Below are 24378 nucleotides of genomic sequence, written 5' to 3'. Positions count from 1 at the left end.
TCTCTCTCTCTCTCTCTCAAAATAAATAAACTTAAAAAAATTTTCAAGGTTTTCACGAGGCCAAAGTTCTTGCTTCTCCGCATGGTCTGCGATGCAGCAGTTCGGAGAAGCAGTTCTGAGAGCTTGTTAGAAAGACAAGAGTTTCAGGCCCCCAGGAGTGCTGAACCAGAGCCTGCATTTGAACAATATCCCTAGCTGAACTTGGTGCCCATTAGGACTGCAGGGCTCGGAGCTACCTTTATCTGGCATTCCGATCTCTATTTTGCTTGTGAAATACCTGAGCCTTGGGGCCCCATCAGCTCTCAGGCCCTCCTTCTGAAACACAGATCCTTTGGTGGCTGTTTTGAGAGCAGGTCTAGGAAAGAGAACTAATATCCAAATCCCGTGAGTCACTCATTCAGTAAACATTTATTAAGCACTTACGCTGTGCAAGGCACATGACTGCTCCTGAGGACACAAGCGCGGGTAAGACAATATCTCCCCCGCCCCCAAAAAACCGGGTAAACAAATGATGTATAACGCTAATTACACATTGTAAGAAATACTAGTCCGAAGGTGTGCTTCTGATAACAAAGTGTGATGGGAGGGGAGGCGGGACGGGGAGACTTGAGAAAGAGCGATTCAGGAAGTCCTCTTGGAGGTGATGTCTAAGTGAAGTCCTGCAGGGTGGAGGAGTTGAGTTGAAGTCTGAGGTCGGGGAGAGGCGGCGGGGTAGGCCGATACTTTCTCACTGAGGAGGCAATTGGTAGGAAGACCCTGCCCCGGAAGAAGGGGCTTGCATTGGAGGAGGAGGGCCGCAGTGTGGCTGGAGTGCACAGTGGAGAGAGGTGGGGGTGGGGGCCGGGGCCAGATCCCATAAGGCCTATGGGCTTGAGAAAACAAAAGCAGTTTTTCGGCTTTTTTTAAACATTTATTTGTTGTTGAGAGACAGAGAGACAGAGTGTGAGCAGGAGAGGGGCAGAGAAAGGAGGAGACACAGAATTCGAAGCAGGCTCCAGGCTCCGAGCTGTCAGCACAGAGCCCGACGCGGGGCTCGAACTCACAAACCGCGAGATCGTGACCTGAGCCGAAGTCGGACGCTTAACCGACTGAGCCAGCCAGGCGCCCCGAGAAAACACAAGCAGTTTTATCTCCAGGGCCATGGGATGCTGTGGGAGGGTTTGGCAAGGCAAGGGCAGAGCCCTGGGAGGGCAGATTTCTGTTTGACCCCAGCTAACATGGTGGGGTGGGTGTTGGGGGGAAGGAATTGTAGCTGGTGGAGGCAGTAGCAGGGAGGGTGACCGCAAGGAGGCAACACTGAGGCGGGGCAGGGGACCGGGCGTTCTCCTGACTTGGTTCTCACCACAGCCCTGGAGACCGGTGTCCTTGTCCCCTCCATACAGAGATGGCAAGTGTACTGTCTCAGAGAGGGGAAGGGACTTCCCCAAGGTATTGGCAGGCCACGATGGCCAGATCTGGCACAATAATGGTGATGATAATGACAGTCTCCAAAGTTTATTGTTTAAATGCTGCTTTGTTTACGATTGCCTCATTGAAGACTTAACCTCCGCCCCGAAGATGGGGATTTCATTTTTTTACCCCTTCTGATTGGTGAGACAAACAATATTCAGAGCTGAACTGAAGTGGCCAAATTCACTCACCCAGAGGTGGCAAAGGGACAGAAATCCTGGGGTCTCACCCTAGAACTATGTCTCCTGTCTCTGGGGTATGAGCCTGACTTCTAAATCCCAAGTCACCTCTAGTACCCAACACCACGCCTGGGGCCACCTTTGCCTCCGTTTTGCCATTTATAAGGGCAAAGGGGAAATAGCGGAGGAAGGAAAAATCGTATTTGCTGGAAGGCAGCATGACGGAGCTGTCAGCTCGCAGACTCCAGGCCTAATCTCCAGCTCCTCCCCTTCTTTTCCTGCTTATTTCCCTAAAGTGAAAGATTCTTGGCTCACCTAAAACTCTCCAGAACACCAGGGTTCCAGGGCACCGTCCCTGGGAGTTTGTGTTCAAATCGGTAGCAGAGTCCTGACCCTCTGTGCAGGGTATGGTTCCCCACCATGGGAGGAATCCCGTTCCCAACGTGGAAGAGAGACGGCAAGAACAGGGCGCAGCAGCGGCACTTGGCCTGGAGTCGCCACACTTTCCCCGTCACCATGGCAACCCTTGCCGGCTGGATGGGACAGAATGCTGAGAATACGCAGAAGGGAAATGATGTAGGACAGCGGCAGCAAGAGGGTTCCTGCCTGACGCACGCACGGCCACCCTGCCACCCTGTCCTGCCCCCAACCCAGCACAGGCACCAGCACTAAGTGCACAGAGAGTAATAATAAGAACAGCAGTCGTTCGGATGCTAATAATGATTAACACGTACTGAGGGCACTAACTGCCGGACAGAAACAGATCAAGGCGCCCAGAGACCCCACGTCTGAAGGTCGTGGAACTGCGCTCTCCGTATTAACTCAAAGGGGAAAATGATATAAAATAAATACACCGAAATCCAGGAAAGATTCCAATTTTCTGCCATCGTGGGCAACTACTTGCCATCATTGCAAAATGTCCCCGACCCGGACGAGAGAGGAAATGGTGTGGACGGCTGTGGCCCCAGCTGTTTGCAGCGGGTGTGGAGGGTGGGGCTACTGACCTCTGACACAAAATTGTATTTCTTAACTGAATTCCACTGCCCGCCTCTTCCAGTTCTTCCCACTCCCCCTACTGTCCCCCTTCACCCACCCTCGTTCCCCCTGCCCTGGGACACCCCTTGGGGAGGACTGCTGATTCTGACTTAAGTAGGACACTTTAGGGGACTAAATCTGAGTCCCCATTTGCATCCTTTCCAGTTTTAGAGTGTCGAGTTTGCTCTTTGTTAGGTTTGAATTCTTTGGGGGCAAAGAAAAAGGAAGTTGCTGATGACTGTATTTGGCTGTGGCCTTAATGTCTCCCTCAGAAGGGTGTTGCTGCAAATCTATGTTCAAACATTCTAAGTTGGTTCTTCTAGGCTCTCTAGCATCACATCTGTTCAGAAACAGCTGTTCGGGCTGCAGCAATGATCAAAGCTGTGTATTCCGGAGCTCCGGTGCTCTAAAAATGGCAAACACTTCTCTTTCTCTTTATATATATATATGTACATGTACATGTACATTTACATATATGTATATGCATATAATATATTATATATGTCATATATATTATATATGGATATATATGATATATGATATATATGGGGTATATATAATATATATATATATGTGTATATATGTATATATGTGTATATATATATGTATATAATCAAGAATATATATTCTCTGCAGAAATCTATTTTAATGATTCTGACATCTCAGTCCAGAAGCAAAATATTCATGTGCCATTTTAAAATTCACCAGGAAAATTCGTCAGTAAGAAGGCCTCTCCCTGCTCTTTTGGATTTCAGAGCTTTTTTTTTTTTTTTTTAAGTTTTCATTTTGAGACAGAGAGAAAAAGAGAGGGGGAGGGGCAGGGAGAGGGGAAAGAGAGAGTCCCAAGCAGGCTCCACACTGTCAGCACAGAGCCCGATGCACGGGACTTGAACTCATAAACCGTGAGGTCATGACCTGAACGGAAATCGGATGCTTAACTGAGCCACCCAGGTGCCCCAGGGCCATTTTTTTTAAGCTTGTTTATTTGAGGGAGAGAGAGTTTCTGTGCACCCACGCGCAAGCGGGGGATGGACAGAGAGAACCCCAAGCGGGCTCCATGGTGGCCGTGCAGAGCCTGACACAGGACTCAAACTCACTAACTGTGAGATCAGGCCCTTAGCCGAAATCAAGAAACACCTAACCAACTGAGCCTACCAGGCGCCCTGGATTTCATGATTATTTGGAGGAGATTACAAAGACTGCAGTCTCAAGAATGAGATGCGTGAGGGGAGGCTTGATTTGTACGATCTCTATATAGAACATGTTCAATTATAGTTCTATAGGAAGAAATAAAACCCTTTCTCCTGGGTGAGAGTTTCTTTGAATCTAAAAAAATATATCAGATGTATAGATGTATACAATATGTATGCAAATCTGTCAGTCTGTCTGCCTGCCTACCTGCTTATCCATTCACCCATTTGTCCATCCATACACCCACCCATCTGCCCATCCATCCATCTAGCTAACTAGATATCCTTTCTTGACACCCATGTGATTTGGTTGGTCGGGTTTCTCCTTGGCTTTCTCAATTTAGGAGATGACGTAACTACACCCAAAAATAGCTATCACAGCATTGTTAAAGACATCCTTGTCAGAGACAATAAAGGGCAATGATTTTTCGATGGATTTGTAAAATGGTATTCTTTCAGTATCATTTCTTTTTAATTTTTAATGTTTATTTTTTGAAAGAGAGAGAGAGCACGAGCGGGGGAGGGGCAGAGAGAGAGAGGGAGACACAGAATCTGAAGCGGGTTCCAGGCTCAAGCTGTCCGCACAGAGCCCGACGTAGGGCTCGAACTCACAAGCTGTGCGATCATGACCTGAGCCAAAGTTGGACACTTAACCGATTGAGCCACCCAGGCGCCCCACAGTATCACTTCTTGGTGAAACTTTAATGCAATTGCTCTTTGATTGGTTGGAAACTTAAAAGGGGGGTGAGGTCACACAGGACCTGGGCGTCTGTGTGCCTGGGTTGGAATCCTGGCTTTGCAGACTGGTTAACCTTTCCGAACATTAGCCACACGAACAGTACCTACCTCGTGGCGTTGTGGGAGGTTGAAAAGAGGAAACGCCTATAGCAAGCGGGATGCCTGGCATCTGGTAGGCACGCCATCCACGCTAGTTGATGGGATGGGGGAGCGTTAGGCAAGCTGAGGGGCCGCACCCCCCCCCCCACTCCCACCCCCAACCAGGTGGGATGTGTGCTATTCCTTGGGCACTCCTGGCTGACCAAGAATGAAGGAAAGGGGAAAAACAAATGGTTAACCGATAGAGATCATAGTCCCTCAGGACCTCAGTCTCCATCACCCCTCCACAGTGATGTGGGAAACGAAGGCAGAAGGAAATGGCGGATAGAACTAACTTTCCTTATAACCGGCCGCCTATTGACAAATACTTGAGGCTGGCAGAGTAAAACGTCCAGGAACTCCTTACTGTCTTAATGCTTTGCTGGAAAGAAAAACAACCTTAGTCTGGCAGTAGCCAGGCCTCCAGTATCCTGGGAGTCTTCTTTAATATATGAAAATCTCACTGGAAACTTCCCCTGGACTTTACCTCCCCCCAACCCCATAGTATATACCCAGTCTCTCCTCGTGGTCCCCGGGGCAGCTCTTCTTGCCCACGGGTCCTGTCCCCGTGCTTCAGTAAAATCACCTTCTTTTGCACCAAAGACGTCTTCAAGAATTCTTCCTTGGTCTTTGGCTCCAGAACCCCACTTTCACTCCAAAAAAAAAAAAAAAACACCTCATCACTAGCTGTTGTAATTGTTATTCTTACTCGAGAACTGTTCGTGATTCTGGAAGTTGGGGGTTCATGGTGCTGGAGGAAAGGGTCTTCCTTTGGTCTTGGTTGCCCGCCCCAAACTGATCGGTCTTTCACTGGTGGTTAAGTCAAAGAGAAAAGGTATGCATTAAGAAGTCTGCAGCTCCTCCAAGTGAATAGAAATGACACTTCAACTCCCTTGCCCCTACTCCTGGAGAAGTCCGCCAAGTCTGGTCACTGAACCAACGACACACACTTAGGGAAGCCAGTAGATACACCAGAATCGTAGAGATGGCCCAGACCCAATCAAAACTCCCATTCTCGCCTGCAACTTTTGTTTTGTCTCCCTGTCTCAATACTTTCAAACATGATACCTTGCGCCCAGATTAGTTTTAAGAACGAAGCTTCTGTTTTAAAAGCAAATACCAATTGGAAGACAAAAAAAAAAAAAAAATCCCGTCCATTGCCATCCCCGTGGCAGTGAGGTTTACGGGGAAAGAACGTGGGATTTGGTAGATGGGGCTTGAATCCAGCCTTTACCTCATACGGGTTGTGTAACCTTGCAGGACACCCAACTTCTCCCGGAGATAGTTCTGTCTCCTGTTCAGTAGCTCCCAGGGCAGGGGTGGGGGTGGGGGCGCGGGGAAGGGAGGGTGCTGGCTATGCTCATGTATGTAAGTGCCTAACATACCAAGGTAGTCAGCAATTACGGGTTCCCTCTTCCAGAATCAAACCATTCCCTCACTGCCGAGTCAGGCGAGCTGAGAGTCACCTGAGAGATGAGGCCATTCTACACTCCTACCCCCAACCCTATAGCAGGTCTTTGGAATCAAATCTTCAATAGCCGGCTAAACACACAAGGGGCCGCTTCCCTTTTCCCTCAACTATGAGAGGTGAATTATGCCTCCACGCATTCAGATAAGGCGGCTCAGGTCTGTACTGGACCCCGCCTAAGACCTTTTATGCAGTTTCACACATGTTTATTACACCCAGTTCTCATCCTGGCTCACTCACTCCAGAACACGTTTTGAATGTCCTGCCGCCTGTGGCGGGTTCTGCAGCGGGGTGGGAGGGTCATTCCTGGGGATGTTTGGTCCTTTTCTCTCTCGTGGTGTTGGGGGGGGGGGTGCGGTGGGAGACGAGTGGAAAATAATCTCTTTAAATGGTGACATTTGCTTCATCACGTTGACATTTTTATGGTATCGAAGCCCTGCTTACCGAAATAGAACTCCAATGAAAAGGATAAAGAAAGCTCGGGCTTAGATTTGGACACCGCTGTTCATTTTTAACTTCCCGAGACACACGGCTCTTTTCCAACTCTGGTCACCGCACTGAATCACAGTAAGACACTTTTTTTTTTTTTCTCTCCTTTTCCAGCCAGTCAACAATGACACCCAATTTGACTAGGAAAAAAGATTCCAACTTAAAATATTCTGACAAGGTTCAGGCATGCCAAAAACACAATGTTCTTTAATAAGAGACTGAATTGGTACTGCAGAAGAGTTCATAGTAGGGCACGAATGTTCATTTTCTGAATTCTTAGAGTTTATTCAAAGCCTGCGGTCCCGGCTCTCAGAGCACTGGCAGGGGGTGCGGGGGACATTTGTGAGGGAAAATTTTCAAAGTTGGGAAATGACATGAATTATCAGGAAGACAGCATGTCACGAAGGGCAGATTCAAACCACAAGGTGCTTGTCTGAAGCAGCACTTGCCGTGGCACGCATGAGCATTAAGGGCCGCTCTGAGCCAGGGAGAGGCACGATCAACAATCGCTTCCTAAGGTGACGGTCCATTCTGCAAAGAAACTTCTCTCTTCTGGAACTGGGAGTAGAGGGAGGGGAATTAAGAAGCTAAACCGGAAACGGTGCAGGGGTTAGAAGCTAGGCAATGACTTCGAAGCCCCGTAAAGTTAACGTGGACAATGGTTACCAGCCTTGGGAATAACTAAGGAGGGACAGGACCAAGAGACGTTCTAGAACAAAAAACAGTAAGGTTCTTCCACTTCCTGATACTAGTAAACATACTAAAATGGAGAGCAATAGATCCCAAGTATGTCCCATGGGGCCCTGTGTTATCTGTAAACAGAGACCGTAGGCAAAGAAATTTGGTGGTGGGGGGAGGCACTTTTAAACAAAGTAAAATGGGTTTCTTCATTGTCCAACCTCTCAAAGCCTCAGCAAGCTAATTGCACGATTTGATTTTCCACGAAACAGGGTGCCTTATTTTCTATGTTTATTTAATGACCGAACTTCACATTTTTTTTGTCTGTTTCTTATAGAAAGGATTACCTTACTGTTTTGAAGATCCCGATTTGGGAAATAAATATGGAGTTCCTTGTTTATTATTCTGCCATTCCATACTTCAGAAAAGAATTACTCTTTTGTATCATTGACATCTCCACAGTTCCTTAATTTCTAAAATCAGGAATTTACTTTCCCCATGACTTTCGATCAAACTTTAAGGGGGTATTTATCCAACTTTAAGAAAGAAATCCATAAAAAAATCATTTTCCTTTTGAACTGGGTGTGGATACAAAGCCATTACCAAAAGAGGTTATGAAACAACTTGATTGTTAAGGATGGTGAAGAATGGGGTAGAGGACATTCCTTTTCGGGTGAATTTGGGTGAACTACCAGTGAATAAGAAAATGCAGCCCAAATAGCCTCTTACACGCTACAGATTCACCGTTCTGTGATTTAAAACACCCACGTGTTGCACCTACATATTATTTTCAGATTTAATTGTTATATCACTTACAGTTGATGTGCACTTGCCTAACATAAATATTTCTAAAAAATAAAAATAAATAAAACAAAAATAAAACAAAAACCAAAAAAAACCCCGGAATCTACTTATGTCTTTTTTTTTTTTTTTTGCCCCTACTTTAAGTGCTTAAACCAACCCAGAACGCCCAGGGATGTTGTCGAAGTGGCAACCAAACACCACCCGCATCTCCAATGTCCCCTGGGGCTTCCTCAGGGGCCCTTCACTGAACCGGGAACATAAGTTTTCCCGCTATTGTCAGCCAAAGCTTGAGTGACCCAGTATTCCCGGGGGAATATCTAAGCGCTGCTTAGTCCTTCAGGCTAAGGCCCCTCAGGCTCCCCTACAGCTGGAAGAGCTACAGGTTGGAAAGACAAGTTAGAAGCAAAAGACCTCTACAGTCCATTTGTCTCAGGACGAGAACGGCTTCTTCTCGTCTTAAGACTACTATCCTCGAGGTGAGAAAGAACAGAAATTAAATTTGACAAGACAGAACATTCTCTGTGTTACGCTTCATGCCATAATAAGTCCTGAAGTTAAAAGTTTGAAGATGTGGTGTAAAATGTAAACACAAATACATTGTGCTCGGTAGTCCACGTGATTAACGAATGGAGTCAGAGATCGTACTTTCAATTCACATGCTACAGAGATTATTATCCCAGAGGCCATATCCTGTGACGTTAGGATCCAGGGAAAAACTAGGGGTTTGAAAGTCCAGACTTATTAACCAAGATCCTCTTGTACGGTGGCCAAAAATCAAGGCTCTTCATTAGCAAAGACCACAAATCAAACCCCCCACATATTGACCTTTCCTTACTTTTACTGGACATTGGCCTTCAGCAGGTGACCGAATGCTCGAATCCTGGCCGAGGCCTCCCATACACACGGGAGGCTATTTAAAAAAAAAAAAAAGAAAGAAAGAAAGAAAGAAAGAAAGAAAGAAAAGAAAAGGAAAGGAAAGGGGAAAAAAAAGGACTCTGCAGGGCAACGTGTGAACTAATAGTACAGATCAAAGACAACAACCCACAGATATTTACAAACTTACACAAGCAACGCATACTTGCGACTGGTCCCTATATGGCTGGACATCTTTTCGTATCAGTATGTTCTGCCTTGGCCTGAGATATACACCTAATATTTTTTTAAAGGTTTCATTCCTGATCATGGAAGCATAACCTACTCATGTTGCAAATAAATAAGTATATTAAAAAGAAAGCTGAGTTAAAAGTTTTATTCATTCAACATCTCACATTACAAATATTTAAAAATTATATGCATACTGGTATAAATAGTCATTTGCAAACTATTTAATAACATTAATTTTCCACTAGCACTTCAACAAATGAACTCTTTTAAAAAAGGAACTGTGTTATATAACTTAAGAGTAGAACATACAAAAATAGGAACTTAACGTGAAAATGACTTTAATAAAAAATGAATTACCCTTATTTAAAATGCTATAATAAATACTACAACCTCCCCATACACAGTAAAAACTATATGGAAATTCAGCCAAGTAGTACAATTAACTGACATACTTAAATAACTTTTCCTTCTGATAATATGAGCAATACACTGGAAAAAAAAAAAAAAACATTAGGGATTAGTAAAAACTAGACACCCACTTGCTAAAAGTTTCACTTCCAAAAAATATAACAAAAATCTGATGAAAATTATAAAAACTAATTATACTTTAAATTTTAAAAATATAAAAAATAAAACAGTTGAATACAATATTGTCCCAATTCTTACAATGCTATCAATCACAGTAGCTTTAAAATAAGATAATAAAATAAAGCAAATGACCAAAACCTCTTTTATTCCATTTTTAAAAATAATCTCAAATTTACATTAGTAGAAAGATTGATTTCTGATTCTTTTCTTTAGAAACACCAGCAAGAAAGAGGATTACTCTTAACAGTAGAAAATGACATTTTTAAATGTCTGCAATTAAAAACAAAGAATTACACTGCAAAGATCTTTCAAAAGTTTGAAATAAGTATTGCACATAACTTGAAGTTAACTTGCCACAATTCATCACATTCAAGTTTTAAATCACCTTTTAACAGAAGATTCAACTCTTCAAAACAAAAGGGGTGAATTATCAAGTCTTTCCAACAGCACTCTCATAAAATGCTAAATTCGTTCACTGCAAGTTTTATTTTGCATTCTGCAGAGGTCTGTGTATGGAGAAGTATATATATTATACCAAAGCGTGGGGACCAGAAGGGGAAGGGAGAGAGGGTTCCTTTACATAGAAAATAATCAGAAACACTTTATTTTACATTGCAAAAATAACCATGTAATTACTCTGTAACTACATTGTAAGTACATGGCTGGTGCCATGCTAGTGTGCTAGAACTACATGCTTGGTAAATTGAAGTGATACCCTAAAATCTGTAAACTAATTCCATGTTAATTACGTTTTGAGTTACATGGTAACTCCCAACTACAATCCCGTGTAATCTGAAGGACATGTAATCAATAACGTTCAGAGTAATAGATAATAATTGTTTATGCCCTGTAAATTGAAGTGTAACCAAATAATCTGTAAACACGCTTGTCACACAATCACAAGTAAATATTAGTAGAATAACAATTTCTTACATTAGTCATGCATACTAACATTACACACCTGTCCCACGGCAGGCTATTTTTTTTTTCTTTATATATAATTAAAAGAGCAGACATCTCTGAATCAAACACTTAACATCAATTTATTAATATTAAAAATGGCTAAACATTCACCAAGAATGTCTGCGTTGTGAATAATTTTAAAAACTTAGTAAGAAGCTGTAGACAATTTTGTTATTTTAAATTTCTACCCTATGCTTATGCGTTTAATTTTTTGTCTTTTTAGGAACTACCGTGTTATCTGTCATTTTCATGCGAATTTTTTTCATTAATTTGTGACTTTACATAGACTATTTCTTAAATTATAGGTGCACCAATAGCTGGTGCTGGGGAAGGATGTTTAAGCAACATGCTTTCTCTTCTCTGCAGACTCTAAAATAGCATTGCCAGTGCACAACATTCATAATTTAAAATGTATGCAGAGCACTGAAATGTATAAAAAGCAGAATATAAGAAAATAAAATTTATTAAAATTATTTATATTAAAAAATGAAGTATATGAAGATCTCTCAGTAATAAAAGTACAAAAAGCTACTCTTTGCAATATGAAAAATTGAGGTATTGCATAAAGAGATATCCCGTCAGTGAAAAGTGTGCCTAAAAATGTTCACTGTTGGAAAAACAAGATATACAAAAGTAGTGCATAACAAATATACATTATGTGCATGACAAAATAAGTTAGCTACAAAAACACTGTACCGAAATTCAGCAGGTCATGTACAAAGGGAAAAATTATTATTCAAAGCTAGTTCTCAAACAGTGTTATTTCTTGTTAACTCATCACACCTGTTTACTGAGTAGGAACAGTACAATAGCACACCCCAAGCCACCTACAAGCATCGAAAAGAATAAAAAGAGGCAAATGAACGTTTCGGTTAGAATCATGTAGTTCAGGAGAAAAGAAAAAAAAGTCCCTGACCAGCTACACAAGAGCACCCTCCATTCGCATGACTGCTTTCCGTATTTGCAGGGAATTCTTTAAAAGCAGCTCCCTTTCTATGTCTGACCATTAGACAGCATATGCCTCCATTTTGACCTTTGGAACTTAACAGGTATGCAGTTCGTTAAAGCCTGTGCTAAAAATAAAGGACTGCTTTTCCTAACGATAATCAGCAGGGGTCATCAGCCAGGTGGTTCCACCGTAGTGCTGGGGCAAGTCTTTGGTTTTGAAGGATCCAAGACGGTACTGTTAGGTAGCACAACTAGCAGGATTTTTGTTAATGTTTTGCACACCGGTAATAATCCTTTTGGTGGTGGGTAGGGCATTTGATAAGAGAATGTCAATTAAAATAAAAGTTACTTCCATGACCAGGGCTTCAAGAGACTATTTTAAATTTACCCCTGAAGCGTACTGTTCAACACATAATAACGCCTTTCGAAGCTAGAATTTTATGTATAATAAAGCATGCATTACTTGATGAAGTTGGCACTTCAAACACTGACTATGTCCCATGCTAAGTTCTGAAACGGTAATGTTATTTTTATTTTATAGGAAGAGTAAGATAAACATACGTACCTTTGCACAGATTTACACAGTTACTTAGTTCAACAGTGCAAAACACTCTGCAACTACTTAACTTTTTTTTTTTAACTTTTTTTTTTTTCCGTTGTCTATGTTACAACTAAATTACAGGATACCCAAAGCAACTTTAAATCTAAAAGTAAGCCAATCGGCAGCCAATTTGTATATTGGTTTTGTTTCCCAGTTTGGGCTACAACTGTACTGTTAACACAAAATCAAAACTGATGTCCTTGAGGTATCTCTAGATCCGTTCTGTTCTGTTTTGTTTTTTAACGTCAAAATGGAGAGCAAAGGCTGACACCTGATGAGTGTTTACTAAATTAGGATATAGAGTTTATATATAACATCAAAAATAAAATTTATACATTTGTTCTTCGGGGGGAGGAAATGCTAGTTTTCCCACCAGTTGTCATTAATTCTAGCTTTGGTAGGTTTCCTGGGGCCGTGACCAGACGAGGAAGTTTAAAAATAAATAAGTGCACTCCCCTCAGTAGTACATTTACCCAATTTTTACATTCTAAAGGTTTTTAAATGGTTGAAAAGAAAATAAACCTAGCTCTGCCTACTTTACTATTTTTTTTTTTTTCTGCTGTGGTAGTAACTCGGAGGCGTCATGAAATTCTACTCGGCCTCGAAACCCTTACAGTTTGTTCTAATGCTGCTTCGATCTTGCTCATGCATTTGTGTTTGCTTTAACATGCTCTTTCCTGTTAATAATTGTTAACTTCCTCCACTGCTGTAAATGAATAAAACGGTGGGGGGGGGGGGGGGATGGCAAAAAAGAGAGGCAAAAAAGAAAGAAAGGAAAAGGCAAAAGCACTTCTCTGGGGGAAAAACTGTGTCAGGACAGACTGATAGTGTTACTGTTGCATGGTTAATTTTAATAAAAGTATTCTTATATGTTATATTATTAATAATTTAATTAAAAACCCAAAATACTCTATTGTTTCATTTCTCTTTTAATATTTCTCTTTCTCCTCTAAGAAAATGTTACAGGAAGTTTTGGATCCTCTTGGTCTCCAGCAAAACAAGAGAATAAAACTTCCGTGCAACACGATGGCAATACGAAAAAGGAGTTCGTACGTACTGTTTTCAGTGACACGAGAATCTACAAAACGCCTATATTATAGGTCATTCTTTTTGTTACACTATTGTTAAGTTACGGGCTGCTACAAAAGGACATGCCAGCGTGAAGAGGGCGAGGAAGGGGTCAGAATTAACAGAAGAGTGCACTTATTCTGAGGCCTGAAAATGAGCACTGTAGTTACCCTTTAGTTCCAGCGGAATGAAATATGTCGCGGACGGTCACCGCCTTCCTTCACCAGGGGCTTGTGGAACTCCCTGCCAGCACGAGAATGAATAGCAGCCCAGCAATATTCACAGTAATACTGCAGACAGGTAACGTTAGCACAGAAAAATGGAGCAAATTTTCCACCACAACGGGCCCCCTGACATTCATCACACAGCTGATCATCCAAGACATATGGCTTAACTTCCACCTGCAATCGAAAAGAAAAGGAAGGCGTTTACACTTTTCAGTGAATGGTCCAGGCACCTCTTACTGTGGTGCGTGCACTTCCAACCTCTGTCTGAATCAATCTGTGCCGGGGTGCCCCGGAACAAGGGTCAGTAGCTCTTTTCCTGAAATTAAGGCAGTCCAGTCCATCCTTAAGGACCAAAAGCCTTAAGGTGAGGCTTTTGTACTCCTCATTTTACATTTCTGTCTTATTAAAGAAACACTTTTCAAAGGAAAAACAATTCGGCCAGAAATAAAGAAGGGAAGCCAACTGTTTAGAACATCACGAGATTAAACCCACAGGAGCATTTTTATAGACACAAACCATCGCTTTAATTAGTGGATCTGGATTTTTGTCATATGTGGAATTGTAATTTGAACAAAACCAACGAAGGGCTTCCCAGTTCCACAAAATAGCACTTCAGTATTCGCATCAGAGGGAAGATGCCTGACTTCTGTGTCATAAGCGTCTAAGTTGTAATAAAGGCTGGGTCACGGTTTCTATTTACAGTGTGCACATCGTGGGTTATAATCACCCAGACTCGGAACTCTGAGCAAACAAGACGCGGCCGTAGTACTCACAGTCTAAAACCTCGCCTTATTCTCCGTCAGTAAGAATGGTTCAGTCTAAAAGTCAGAGGTGAATTTCTAAAACTGGGTCTGTTCCAGTGTTCAATAGGCCAACCTGTCATTTGAGTCTCTCAAGCATTAAAAATAACCTGGCTGTTAATTCACCAGTGAGAAAAGAGTTGGTTATTTTTAGTCGTAGAGAGACTCAGGGTTAAAATTCCCTTATACCAGGCCATCACTACCACCGGTGCCATCCGGTTGTGACAAGGAATCCTGACAAAGGTTAGCCATGAACAAAAGAAGACGAGTGACAGGAAGACGGGAAGAGCAGACAAACCAGAGCATTAGCCTTCTGGCCCCGAGGCCACTCCGTGACATCTATGGAGCTGCAAGAACGCTGGTCAAAGGGCTTGATTGCAGAGGAATACAAATGAAGCGTGCATTTCCATGACTAACCTTACACCTCTGACACCTTTGCTGGGATGAAGCGGCGAGACAGGAGACACTGCTTGGTCAGACGTAGCTATTTTTTCAGTGAACTAAAAGCATGCGGGCTTGTTAACTTATACTGCAACGTGTCTTGCCCTCTCCCTCCGTGTTTATGTTCGAATCTAGACCTTTCTTTTCATACGGTCACAGTATGACAGCCACTATCACCTTGTATTTCATACCGACACTGTAGCAGCGTATACATGAAATGAAACATAAGCAGTAAGTGTCAACCACCATCGCCTTGATAGTTTCTACATAATGAATTAAGAACAGCACGATACGATCAATCAGTAAGGACTTTTTGGAGCACAATGCCTCAGAGTGTTGATATCTAAGTCAGTCCTAATGAAAGTGCCAGTCTCCCATGAAATAAGGAGCTAACACCAGAATATAAATCAACACACTGCTTCTTTCATCAGGAGGGTCTTTCTAGGGGGAGAAAAAAACCCCCAAAGAACCCCAAGTCAGCTGAACTAATCAACACCACGCTTCCTAATGTAGCTGATTCACATTCTGGTGTAATGGTGTAAACTCCTATCTCACCACAAGCTAGTAACCATTTGCTTCTGGCAGTCAGCTCACAGGCCACACTTTGAGCAGTGTCAGTGTAAGATACAGTTATATCTATCAGAACATCAACTCCTCAGGAGATGTTCCCGAGAAGAACATCAACTACTTGTCCTAGGTGCTAAAACATCTGGTGAATGCATGAAACACCAAACTAAGAAATAAATCTGTGAATGCAAAGAAATAAGACGGATAACGGAACACAGAGCTTCAAATACAGTAGCTTAGAAAACAGAGGAGAGCGCTCTCTCCGAGGTTTTCTCCAGCTTTTTAACTCAGAAGACAAACCAACAAAGAGGAATTTAAAGTACCGAAGATAATGCTAATTACTGCCTGATTTCAGGTGGTAGAATACACTAAAAAGATTATGATTTCTTTCACTTAATCTGTTTCAATGAAATATTTCTAACGCAGTCCTACCAGTGAATTTATTCAGTCATTTGTTACATAGCACACTGGAAAATAGGGCTTACGAGATAGTCATGATGTCTCGGGATTAAAAAAAAAAGGTCAGGGGATCTCAAGGGCATCAATATATAATATATTGATGTGATATAATACATCAATATATAATATATTATTATTATTATATTATATATTATATATAATATATAATTATATATTATTATATAATATATATATACTTATATATATAAGTATATATACTTATACTTATCAATATAAGTATACTTGATATTTATATCAAGTATATTGTACTTGATATAATGATATTTACTGAATGACTAACTGAATAAGTGAATGGATGGAGGTGATAGCTTAGGAGATTAAATCAACCACAGTAAATTGATGCAGGGCTCTGATTAGGCTACTCAAGAAACTAAGAGACAGAAAAAAATCACAGGAACCCTTAGATGCATTAAAGAATATACACCTAACTGGTCCTACAGGCATAACTGTCAGCTGCCAATTTTATTGCCATATTAAAATTCCCCCATTCCAATCTTGGTAATGACACACCGAGAGGGCCATTTCCAGAACTTTCCAGAATGTAATCTAGGACTTACCCGTTTATCTATCTCTCCATGCTGCAGCTGAACAAAGCGGGCACTGATAGCAGCTATGTAACTCTGTTGATTAGAGAATGCGACTCGCCCAGCTCCTTTAGGGTATTTCAGCTCAGGGTCGGTATCAATCCCCGCATAGCACACACCTCCATACAGACGATCCATTATCATGGCAAGCTCCACTAAATAAGAAAGGAACAAAGACGGCATTTGAAATCAGGAAAAGCCATCTCGCTCACCAAAGATTTCATCAAAAGCAGTTCATATGTATTCTGAGCTCACGTCCTTATGATAATTATGAAATCAATCTTTAATCTTTTAAATAAGGGCAGGGGCTCTGCTGGGTTTGTTTTTTTTTTACGTACGGTCTCTTTTAATCTTCACAACAACCCTATGAAGTAGGTAGTGATTTCCTGGGGAAATTGAGCCACCGAGTGGACGTTCAATCTGTCCAAGGTCACAGATGGTTAAGTGATAGTGCTGGGTCGGTCATCTTGGTCTGTCCGCTTTCTACCATGTGGCCACCATGGCTTTACAAGTAATAGTGTATTGCTTAATATAAATAATCAGGTGAACGCTAGCAAATTGACAGTATGGAGGTCGTTCTAGAATATCTCCATGAAAGCCTTGTTACCTTTCCCTACAGTCTAGTTTTCCACCAGTTTTTTATATAAAAACTTGAAATAACGAACGTATGGTGTTCTCCATGAGGCGTTTAAATTTTGAAACTGCATTCTCGTTCGTTTTTATCTTATCTCATTTATACTATTAAACCTCAAATTACTTGAAGTCAGGGACGAAATTTCTCCTGTAGGTCCTACTTTTAAAGACATGATGCACTGCTGAAAACCCTCCCATGTTTCAGAGCTCAGTAAAAGCCGGTGGGCAACTGGGGGCTTGGGAAATAAACCCTGAACATCTTGACATCTAGTCTACTCTTGAAGGGCTCTTCCAGATGATGACAAGAGTGATGCTCACTAACACCACACGGAGCCCTTGGCCCTGCTCATCACACTCAATCCTCAAAACTATCAAAACTCTTTATGAAGCAGATACACTTATAACTCCTTTGGACTGATGAGGACATTGAAAATTAGAGAAAATAACTTGTCCAACGTCACTCAACTATTAACTGGGAGCAGGGCACATGAATTCAAAGCCAGATACTTTGATTCTAGAATTCTCTTGGACATTAACTCAAATGCTTACGGAGAATTTTTCCTAAGATATCTTTATAAGGGGAGCGCCTGGGTGGCTCAGTGAGTTGAGCAGCCGACTTCTGATTTCAGCTCAGGTCATGATCTTACCATTCACGAGTTAGAGCCCTGCATCAGGCTCTGTGCTGACCACGTGGAGCCTGCTTGGGATTCTGTCTCCCTTTCTCTCTGCCCCACCCTCGCATGCATGCTCACTCTCACTCTCTCAAAAATAAATACACATTAAAAAAAAAAAAAAACTTTATAAGGTTATTTCTTATGCTAAAGAATAAAGGGGGTATTTTTGTTTGTTTAATCATACCAGCTCGTAATGGTCGAGGAACACCACCAACAAATATAGTTTTTCGTGGGTCAAGAGGCTGTGAACCATCCATCACAAAGTCACTGTCACTGAGATTCCAAGGCCGAATCTGCACCTAGGGACCAGACAAACCAAAATGTCTCATTCTTAATGCTAACAATTTATGGAGAAATAAGTTTAAAATTACTGCAGAGTATCTGAAGAGCAACAATAATCCACATCATTATAGATCAATAAGGCTGTAAAATTAGGGGCGCCTGGGTGGCGCAGTCGGTTAAGCGTCCGACTTCAGCCAGGTCACGATCTCGCGGTCTGTGAGTTCGAGCCCCGCGTCAGGCTCTGGGCTGATGGCTCGGAGCCTGGAGCCTGTTTCCGATTCTGTGTCTCCCTCTCTCTGCCCCTCCCCCGTTCATGCTCTGTCTCTCTCTGTCCCAAAAATAAATAAAAAACGTTGAAAAAAAAAAAAATAAGGCTGTAAAATTAGAAGACTTACAAATAGCATAGCCCAACCCTTCATTACATTTTTAAGAGTAAACCAAGTGATTTTTTTAAGTGAACCAATGTTAAGCGAACCAAGTGAACCAAGATGGAAAGTTCAGTTTCATTACCTATTATAAACTAAATCACTAACACTTCAATTATCGGTAATTAGCTGTTTTTCACACTATTTGGGCTTCCATCCCACCCGATCCCCCCAAATCTACATAATGTAAGTTAGCATGGTACTTGAGGTTAAGCAGACTACAGTGCTAAAGGGGCGCCTGGGTGGCTCAATCGGTTGAGTGTCTGACTTCGGCTCAGGTCATGATCTCACGATCTGTGAGTTTGAACCCCGCAGCGGGCTCTGTGCTGACAGCTCAGAGCCTGGAGCCTGCTTCGGATTCTGTGTCTCCCTCTCTCTCTCTGCCCCTCCCCTGCTCATGCTCTCTCTCTCTCTCTCTCTCTCTGTCAAAAATAAATAACATTAAAAAGAAAAAAAATTAAAAAAAAAATACAGTGCTAATAAGTAAACTATGATTGTGTGCCCAATCCTACAAATGCAAACTACTCCTAATACTAACAAACCTGTTGCATTATTTCAAAAAGCATTTCAAAGTAAAAACATTAATATTTGCACATAGCGATGGGTCCACTGCTTCAGCCAACCAAGAATAATATTTGCACATAGCGATGGTTCCACTGCTTCAGCCAACCAAGAATCATGTATCTCATCCTAATTGTTTGCATTTATTTATTGTTACAAATGCCCATACCAAAGGCTATGGGTAGGTTCATAGTGGGGTATTCCCAATATGCCCATCAACAAAGTCCTAGGCCAGAGGTCCAAATTCAAATACTGTGAAGACTATGGGGGAACATAAACAAGTCAAGTATAAAGAGTCTAGGCCATGGGAACTCTGGGAAGAGTGTTCCCGACCTAGACAACCCCGAGGGAAGCTCCACTAATTACTGCTTGAGCAGTATGAACCCATAGGCACCTCCATTCTGAACTGCACCCCATTACCAGATCAACCTGAGTGATAATCAGTTGTTGATTTGCCAGATTTGTCAAAACAGGACAGTTGCTACTATTCTTAAAGACCAAATTTTTTGATAAAAAAAATTTTTTTTTTCAAAAAGAAAAAACCAGGGGCGCCTGGGTGGCTCAGTCGGTTAAGCATCCGACTTCGGCTCAGGTCATGATCTCACAGTTTGTTGAATTCGAGCCCCGCGTCGGGCTCTGTGCTGACAGCTCAGAGCCTGGAGCCTGCTTCAGATTCTGTGTCTCCTCTCTCTCTGCCCCTCCCCTGCTTGTGCTCTGACTCTCTCTGTCTCTCAAAAATAAATAAACGTTAAAAAAAAATTAAAACGGAAAAAAAAAAAGCCATGTACCTTTCTCTATATACATAATTCATTTTACTTTGGGAGAATACCTTGTGCAAAAAGTTAAGGACATTTATTGGGTAAAATTTTGATCAAAGAGAAGAAGGAGATAGACAAATACGTATTTGTGATTTTTGAGTTCTATTACTCAGAGGAAATTCAGCTACTTTATCAAACGTATTATCGACTGAAGTCTTTCAATGGTAAAGATTTACCAATATTTTAATTAACCAAAAAATTCAATGTCAAAAGAATGCGCACGAATAATACAGAATGTCAATGTTAGGAGGTTGACAGCAACGACATTCTACTTACAAACTTATCCATTAACAAACACATCAAGATGTCTGTGGGTTTTCAAACCAAGCAGAGATGGAGGCAAAAACAAGAAGCTATTTTCATGTTAGACAACACTCACTGGCTTATCTTTGATAGTGGGACTGGACACACACAGGTAGAGCTTTCCATCTTCTTCAATACATGCATCAATCAGAGCCTGAACAGAGCTTTCATCTTGAAAAAGCAGGAATGCATAGCCTGATAAAAAGGGGAAAAGAGGCTTATTTGTTTCCCTTCTTTTTTTTTACATAATTCTTCAACAGAAAGGAAGGATAAACTGAAACTAAGGAAGAGAAAAAGAGTAAAAAAAAAAAATTAATAAACTTAAATATTCCTACCTGAAGTCTGATAGTATCAACATTAAAGTTCAGTTTGATATCTTGAAACGTATTTTGGAGTAAAATTTAATTTGAATAGAAAGTATACATTAGGTAGAAATTTTAAAGATGTATTTGGGAAAATATAAGTTTAACAACGGAAACTTTTATAGCAAAGATGAACATTTATTAAAAGGCTAAACATTAAACAATGTAAGGATACACTGTACATGTATATTAAATTTGGAGAATTACCTTTAGGAGGAAAATAGGATTTGCTCTCTGCTTTATGAGGCCAATCCACAATCAAAGGGCCAAAGCGACGAAAACTAGCTGTGATCTCATCTAAAGAACAACAAAGCAAAACAAAACAGTAAATTTAAATATTTTTATAATCATTTTGGGGAAGTGGTTTAGAGAAAAGTTTCAAATCTACTCTTTACAAGAACAGTACAAAGAACTCCTACACCTCCTTCATCTAGATTCCCCAATTGTTAGTATTTTACACATTTCTTGCCCTTCTTTCTACCTGTATGTATGCATGAAATCAACCTATCTACCTACCTACCTACTTACCTATCATTTTTTTTCTGACATCGCACTCTATAACCCCAAAATACAACCACTGGCACCTGCTCAAAACAAGGCCATCTCCCCATCTACCACCAGGTAACCCTCCCAATCAGGAAATCAATATTCATACACTATTACTACCCAATTCACAGACTCCACCCAAATTTCGACCTATCCCAGTAGTATCTCCTTTTCCCTTTCTGATCCAGAATCCTATCCAGGACACGTGATATATTTAGATGTCCTGTCCCTAGGGTATCAGTATTCTCCAGTCTTGGAACAGCTTCTCATTCTTTGCTATCTTTTATAGCTTTGACAGTCTTAAAAGGATAGAGGCCATTCATTCTGTAGGATGACTCTCAGCCCGTACCATTTCCTCATGACCAGACTCATGAGTAGACTATAGGAAAATAAATTTCCAAAGAAGTTCTGGAAACGGTAGGTAAGCGTGTATAGATAAGACCCAGAAGGAGAGCAGGTCAGAGGAAAAGAAGAGATGGGAGATGTGCTCAAATTCCAAGCTGGTAGAACTGTTTTTCTCTCCTCCAGATTGTGAAACAGTACAGTCTGCGCTCCTCTTGATGCCTGTTTCTACAGTACCATTTAGCTCACGTAAGAGAGACTGGTAAATAGAGGAAGGAAATCAGTACAACCTAGAAGTTTTACTGGCTCACAAGTGATTTTTCCTGGGCACGGTGAGCTAGCATAGTGGGAGGAGAACTATAACCTTCCCCAGGAAAAGAAAAAGCCCCTAGCTTGTCTGATATGCTGGCAGGAGCCCTCCCTCTCTCTTGTAAGAAAATTACAAATGAGCACAGCGACCAGGGCTCTCTCGCTGGAGAGGTATACTCTCAACCTTGCAGGGCTCTTTTCTCGGGAGTGTTTGCACCTTCTCGGGTGCTGAGGTCCAGTTACATCTGCACTGCCTCCAAGCTTGCAAGCCAGCATTTCTGCTCTAGTGGTTTTGTGCATTTTCAGTATTCCTTGAGGTAACCTCCAACCGTGCTGACCTACTTGCCTACATTGTCCAAGCTATCTGCGGACATTACTTTCCTTTTTGCTGGTGCTTCCTAATGAACTTTGGGTACAAAGTTCAACAGGTTCGAAATTAGCTGCTTCTAACCCTATGTCACCAGAAACCCTGTAATTGTTGAGGTACCATTCCACATAGCACAATATTCTCCAGGACCGCATATTTCATGTTATAGAAATAACTTATCAATATGCTTGGTCTTAAGGATAATGCAAGACGACTACCATCATTCCCATTAATTTGGCTCAGTTTAAACCATCTCCTTTGCCAGGTTAGTTATATCTACCTGTGCTTCTAAGAGTTTTAGAAACTGCACATTTAAGATGGCTCAGTAATTTTCCAAAAAAATACAGACTATCTAGGCCAGGAAGGAGTTTATCCCAGGCAAGGTCAGGTCAAATTCAGTCGTCTCTCTCTTTTTGTATGTAAGCATGTAATTCACTCATTAAACACCATCTGGGCTATAAAGACTTTAAAAGGTTAAAACACAAAACAAAACAAAAAACCACCTAGAACCTATGGTACTAGGGAAAATGAGGATTCCAGGCAGAGAAAAGAGAAGGCTGCACTTCAGAGCTTACTTAGAGAGGCCAATTTTGTGACCACGTGGTGAGCCCAAGATGAACACTTTGGAAAGCTGTGCCCTCTGAGGACAGGATGGAGACTGATTCAGTCTCACCTGAAATCCCAACACAGCTTCATAGATTAAACAAAACAAACGAAACAAAAGAGAACCGTGTTTATTTCAGTCTTTGGCTTTTTGAAACCTTTTTGTCTCAACCTTCCAAAAGATTGATCATCTTCAGGAAAATGAAGTGACTCAATACATTTAATCTCAGCCTAATGGGAAGCCATTAAACCTTATTATTATGACTTTACAGATTTTTAGAGAAAACTATTCTCCGTAACATTAATTGGTTGATTTCCATTTCCAATTCGGGAAACCAAGACAAAAGAGATTAGGACAAACAACAACGTCACCACCACCACCAAGGATATATGGTTGCTCTATGGTCTGCACCTTGGGTCTTTACTAGGTCATTTAGACCCACAGAGGAATACAATATTACTGAACAATTAGTCCTCTAAATCTCTGCATGGCTGGCTCCTAATTCAGGTCTCAGCTCAAATATCACTTCCCTAAAGAGGATTTCCTTAACCACCTAATCTAAGAAGATATCACCGTATCACAAAATAGCACAGTATCACACTATTTTCTTTTCAACACTTACTCTCTGATACTTTCTTACATGGTTGCACACTATTTTATCTGCCTTTCTCCACTAGAACTGAAACTCTATGCAAACAAGGACTTTCTATCTTGGTTATACTATAAACAAGCCTAAGAACAGTGCATGGCATTTTAAAAGCCTGTAAATATTTGACAAGTGAAAAAATACTCCTTGAATGATAAAACCCTGAAGATTCCCTTTCTTGTGGTACTCCTTCAGGCTTTATTTTCCAAAAGTTCACACTTAATCTAAGATTTTTAAATGTTCAATTAACCACATTTATGGGGCACTCATGAAAGGTAGGAAACAAATAGGAAAACACATAGTGGAATTTGGCCAAGGCAGCCCACACGGACGAAAACGCAGTAAGCACTGTTTGCCCACACAGACTCCTTGAGCCGGTTTTCCCATGTTTACTCTTTTTCATCTAGCACAATCACTTGCTTCAGCTGGTTGCCAAAGTCCTGTTCCCCTTCCTCCGTAAACTACTCTCACTTGCCAGGATAGAGAGATAGAACAAAAGAATCATGCAAATCGAAACTGAATACCTGGAGTCAGATAAGATTGTTATTATAATAACAGCCACCACTATCTATGAGTTACCTACTATGTGCCACAGTAGGCACCGTGCGGTTAACAGTTCTTTGTAAATATACCTTCATCGATGTCAGGAGGTAATCCGCCCACGAACACCTTGCGAGAGTATCGTTCCACTCTCTCTCCATTCTGGTGAGTGAAGCAGTGAGGTGAACCCAGGCCACTATGAAGAGGTTGATCCCCACGGCCATCATCCAAGAATCCATCTTCCATTGGAAACAGTGAAGACTGACCTGGAATAGAAAGCAGGAAAAAAAGAAAACGCTAACAGCAAATGTTCCTTGCCACCGATGACCTCACCCAAGAAACCAGGAAAAGGGCAGATTCAATAAAACTGCTGCTTTTATTTTTCTCACTAGATAACAAATCGCTTAGATAGGCTCTTGAATTCCCA

The 24378-nt window shown here is 41.5% G+C and overlaps 1 protein-coding gene across 4 annotated transcripts in view; it reads right to left on the bottom strand.

Annotated features, from left to right (window-relative positions):
- Positions 1-9403: 9403 nt before the first annotated feature.
- Positions 9404-24378, bottom strand: part of CPEB4 (cytoplasmic polyadenylation element binding protein 4) — a 67518-nt gene continuing 52543 nt past the window's right edge. For all 4 annotated transcript variants that reach the window (XM_078446929.2, XM_078446931.2, XM_078446939.2 and 1 more), the window contains 6 exons: positions 24044-24217; positions 20805-20894; positions 20312-20430; positions 18031-18145; positions 16513-16694; positions 9404-13841 (listed from right to left, as the gene is read on the bottom strand). In XM_078446929.2, the coding sequence (XP_078303055.1) occupies positions 13614-13841; positions 16513-16694; positions 18031-18145; positions 20312-20430; positions 20805-20894; positions 24044-24217 (908 nt within the window). In that variant the 3' untranslated portion in view covers positions 9404-13613. The remainder of the gene's footprint in view (positions 13842-16512; positions 16695-18030; positions 18146-20311; positions 20431-20804; positions 20895-24043; positions 24218-24378) is intronic.

This window comes from Panthera onca, chromosome A1 (assembly GCF_046562875.1).
Source record: "Panthera onca isolate mPanOnc1 chromosome A1, mPanOnc1 haplotype 2, whole genome shotgun sequence".
NCBI lineage: Eukaryota > Metazoa > Chordata > Mammalia > Carnivora > Felidae > Panthera > Panthera onca.
Note: the sequence above shows the minus strand (reverse complement) of the source record. Positions and strands in the feature narration are given on the sequence as shown.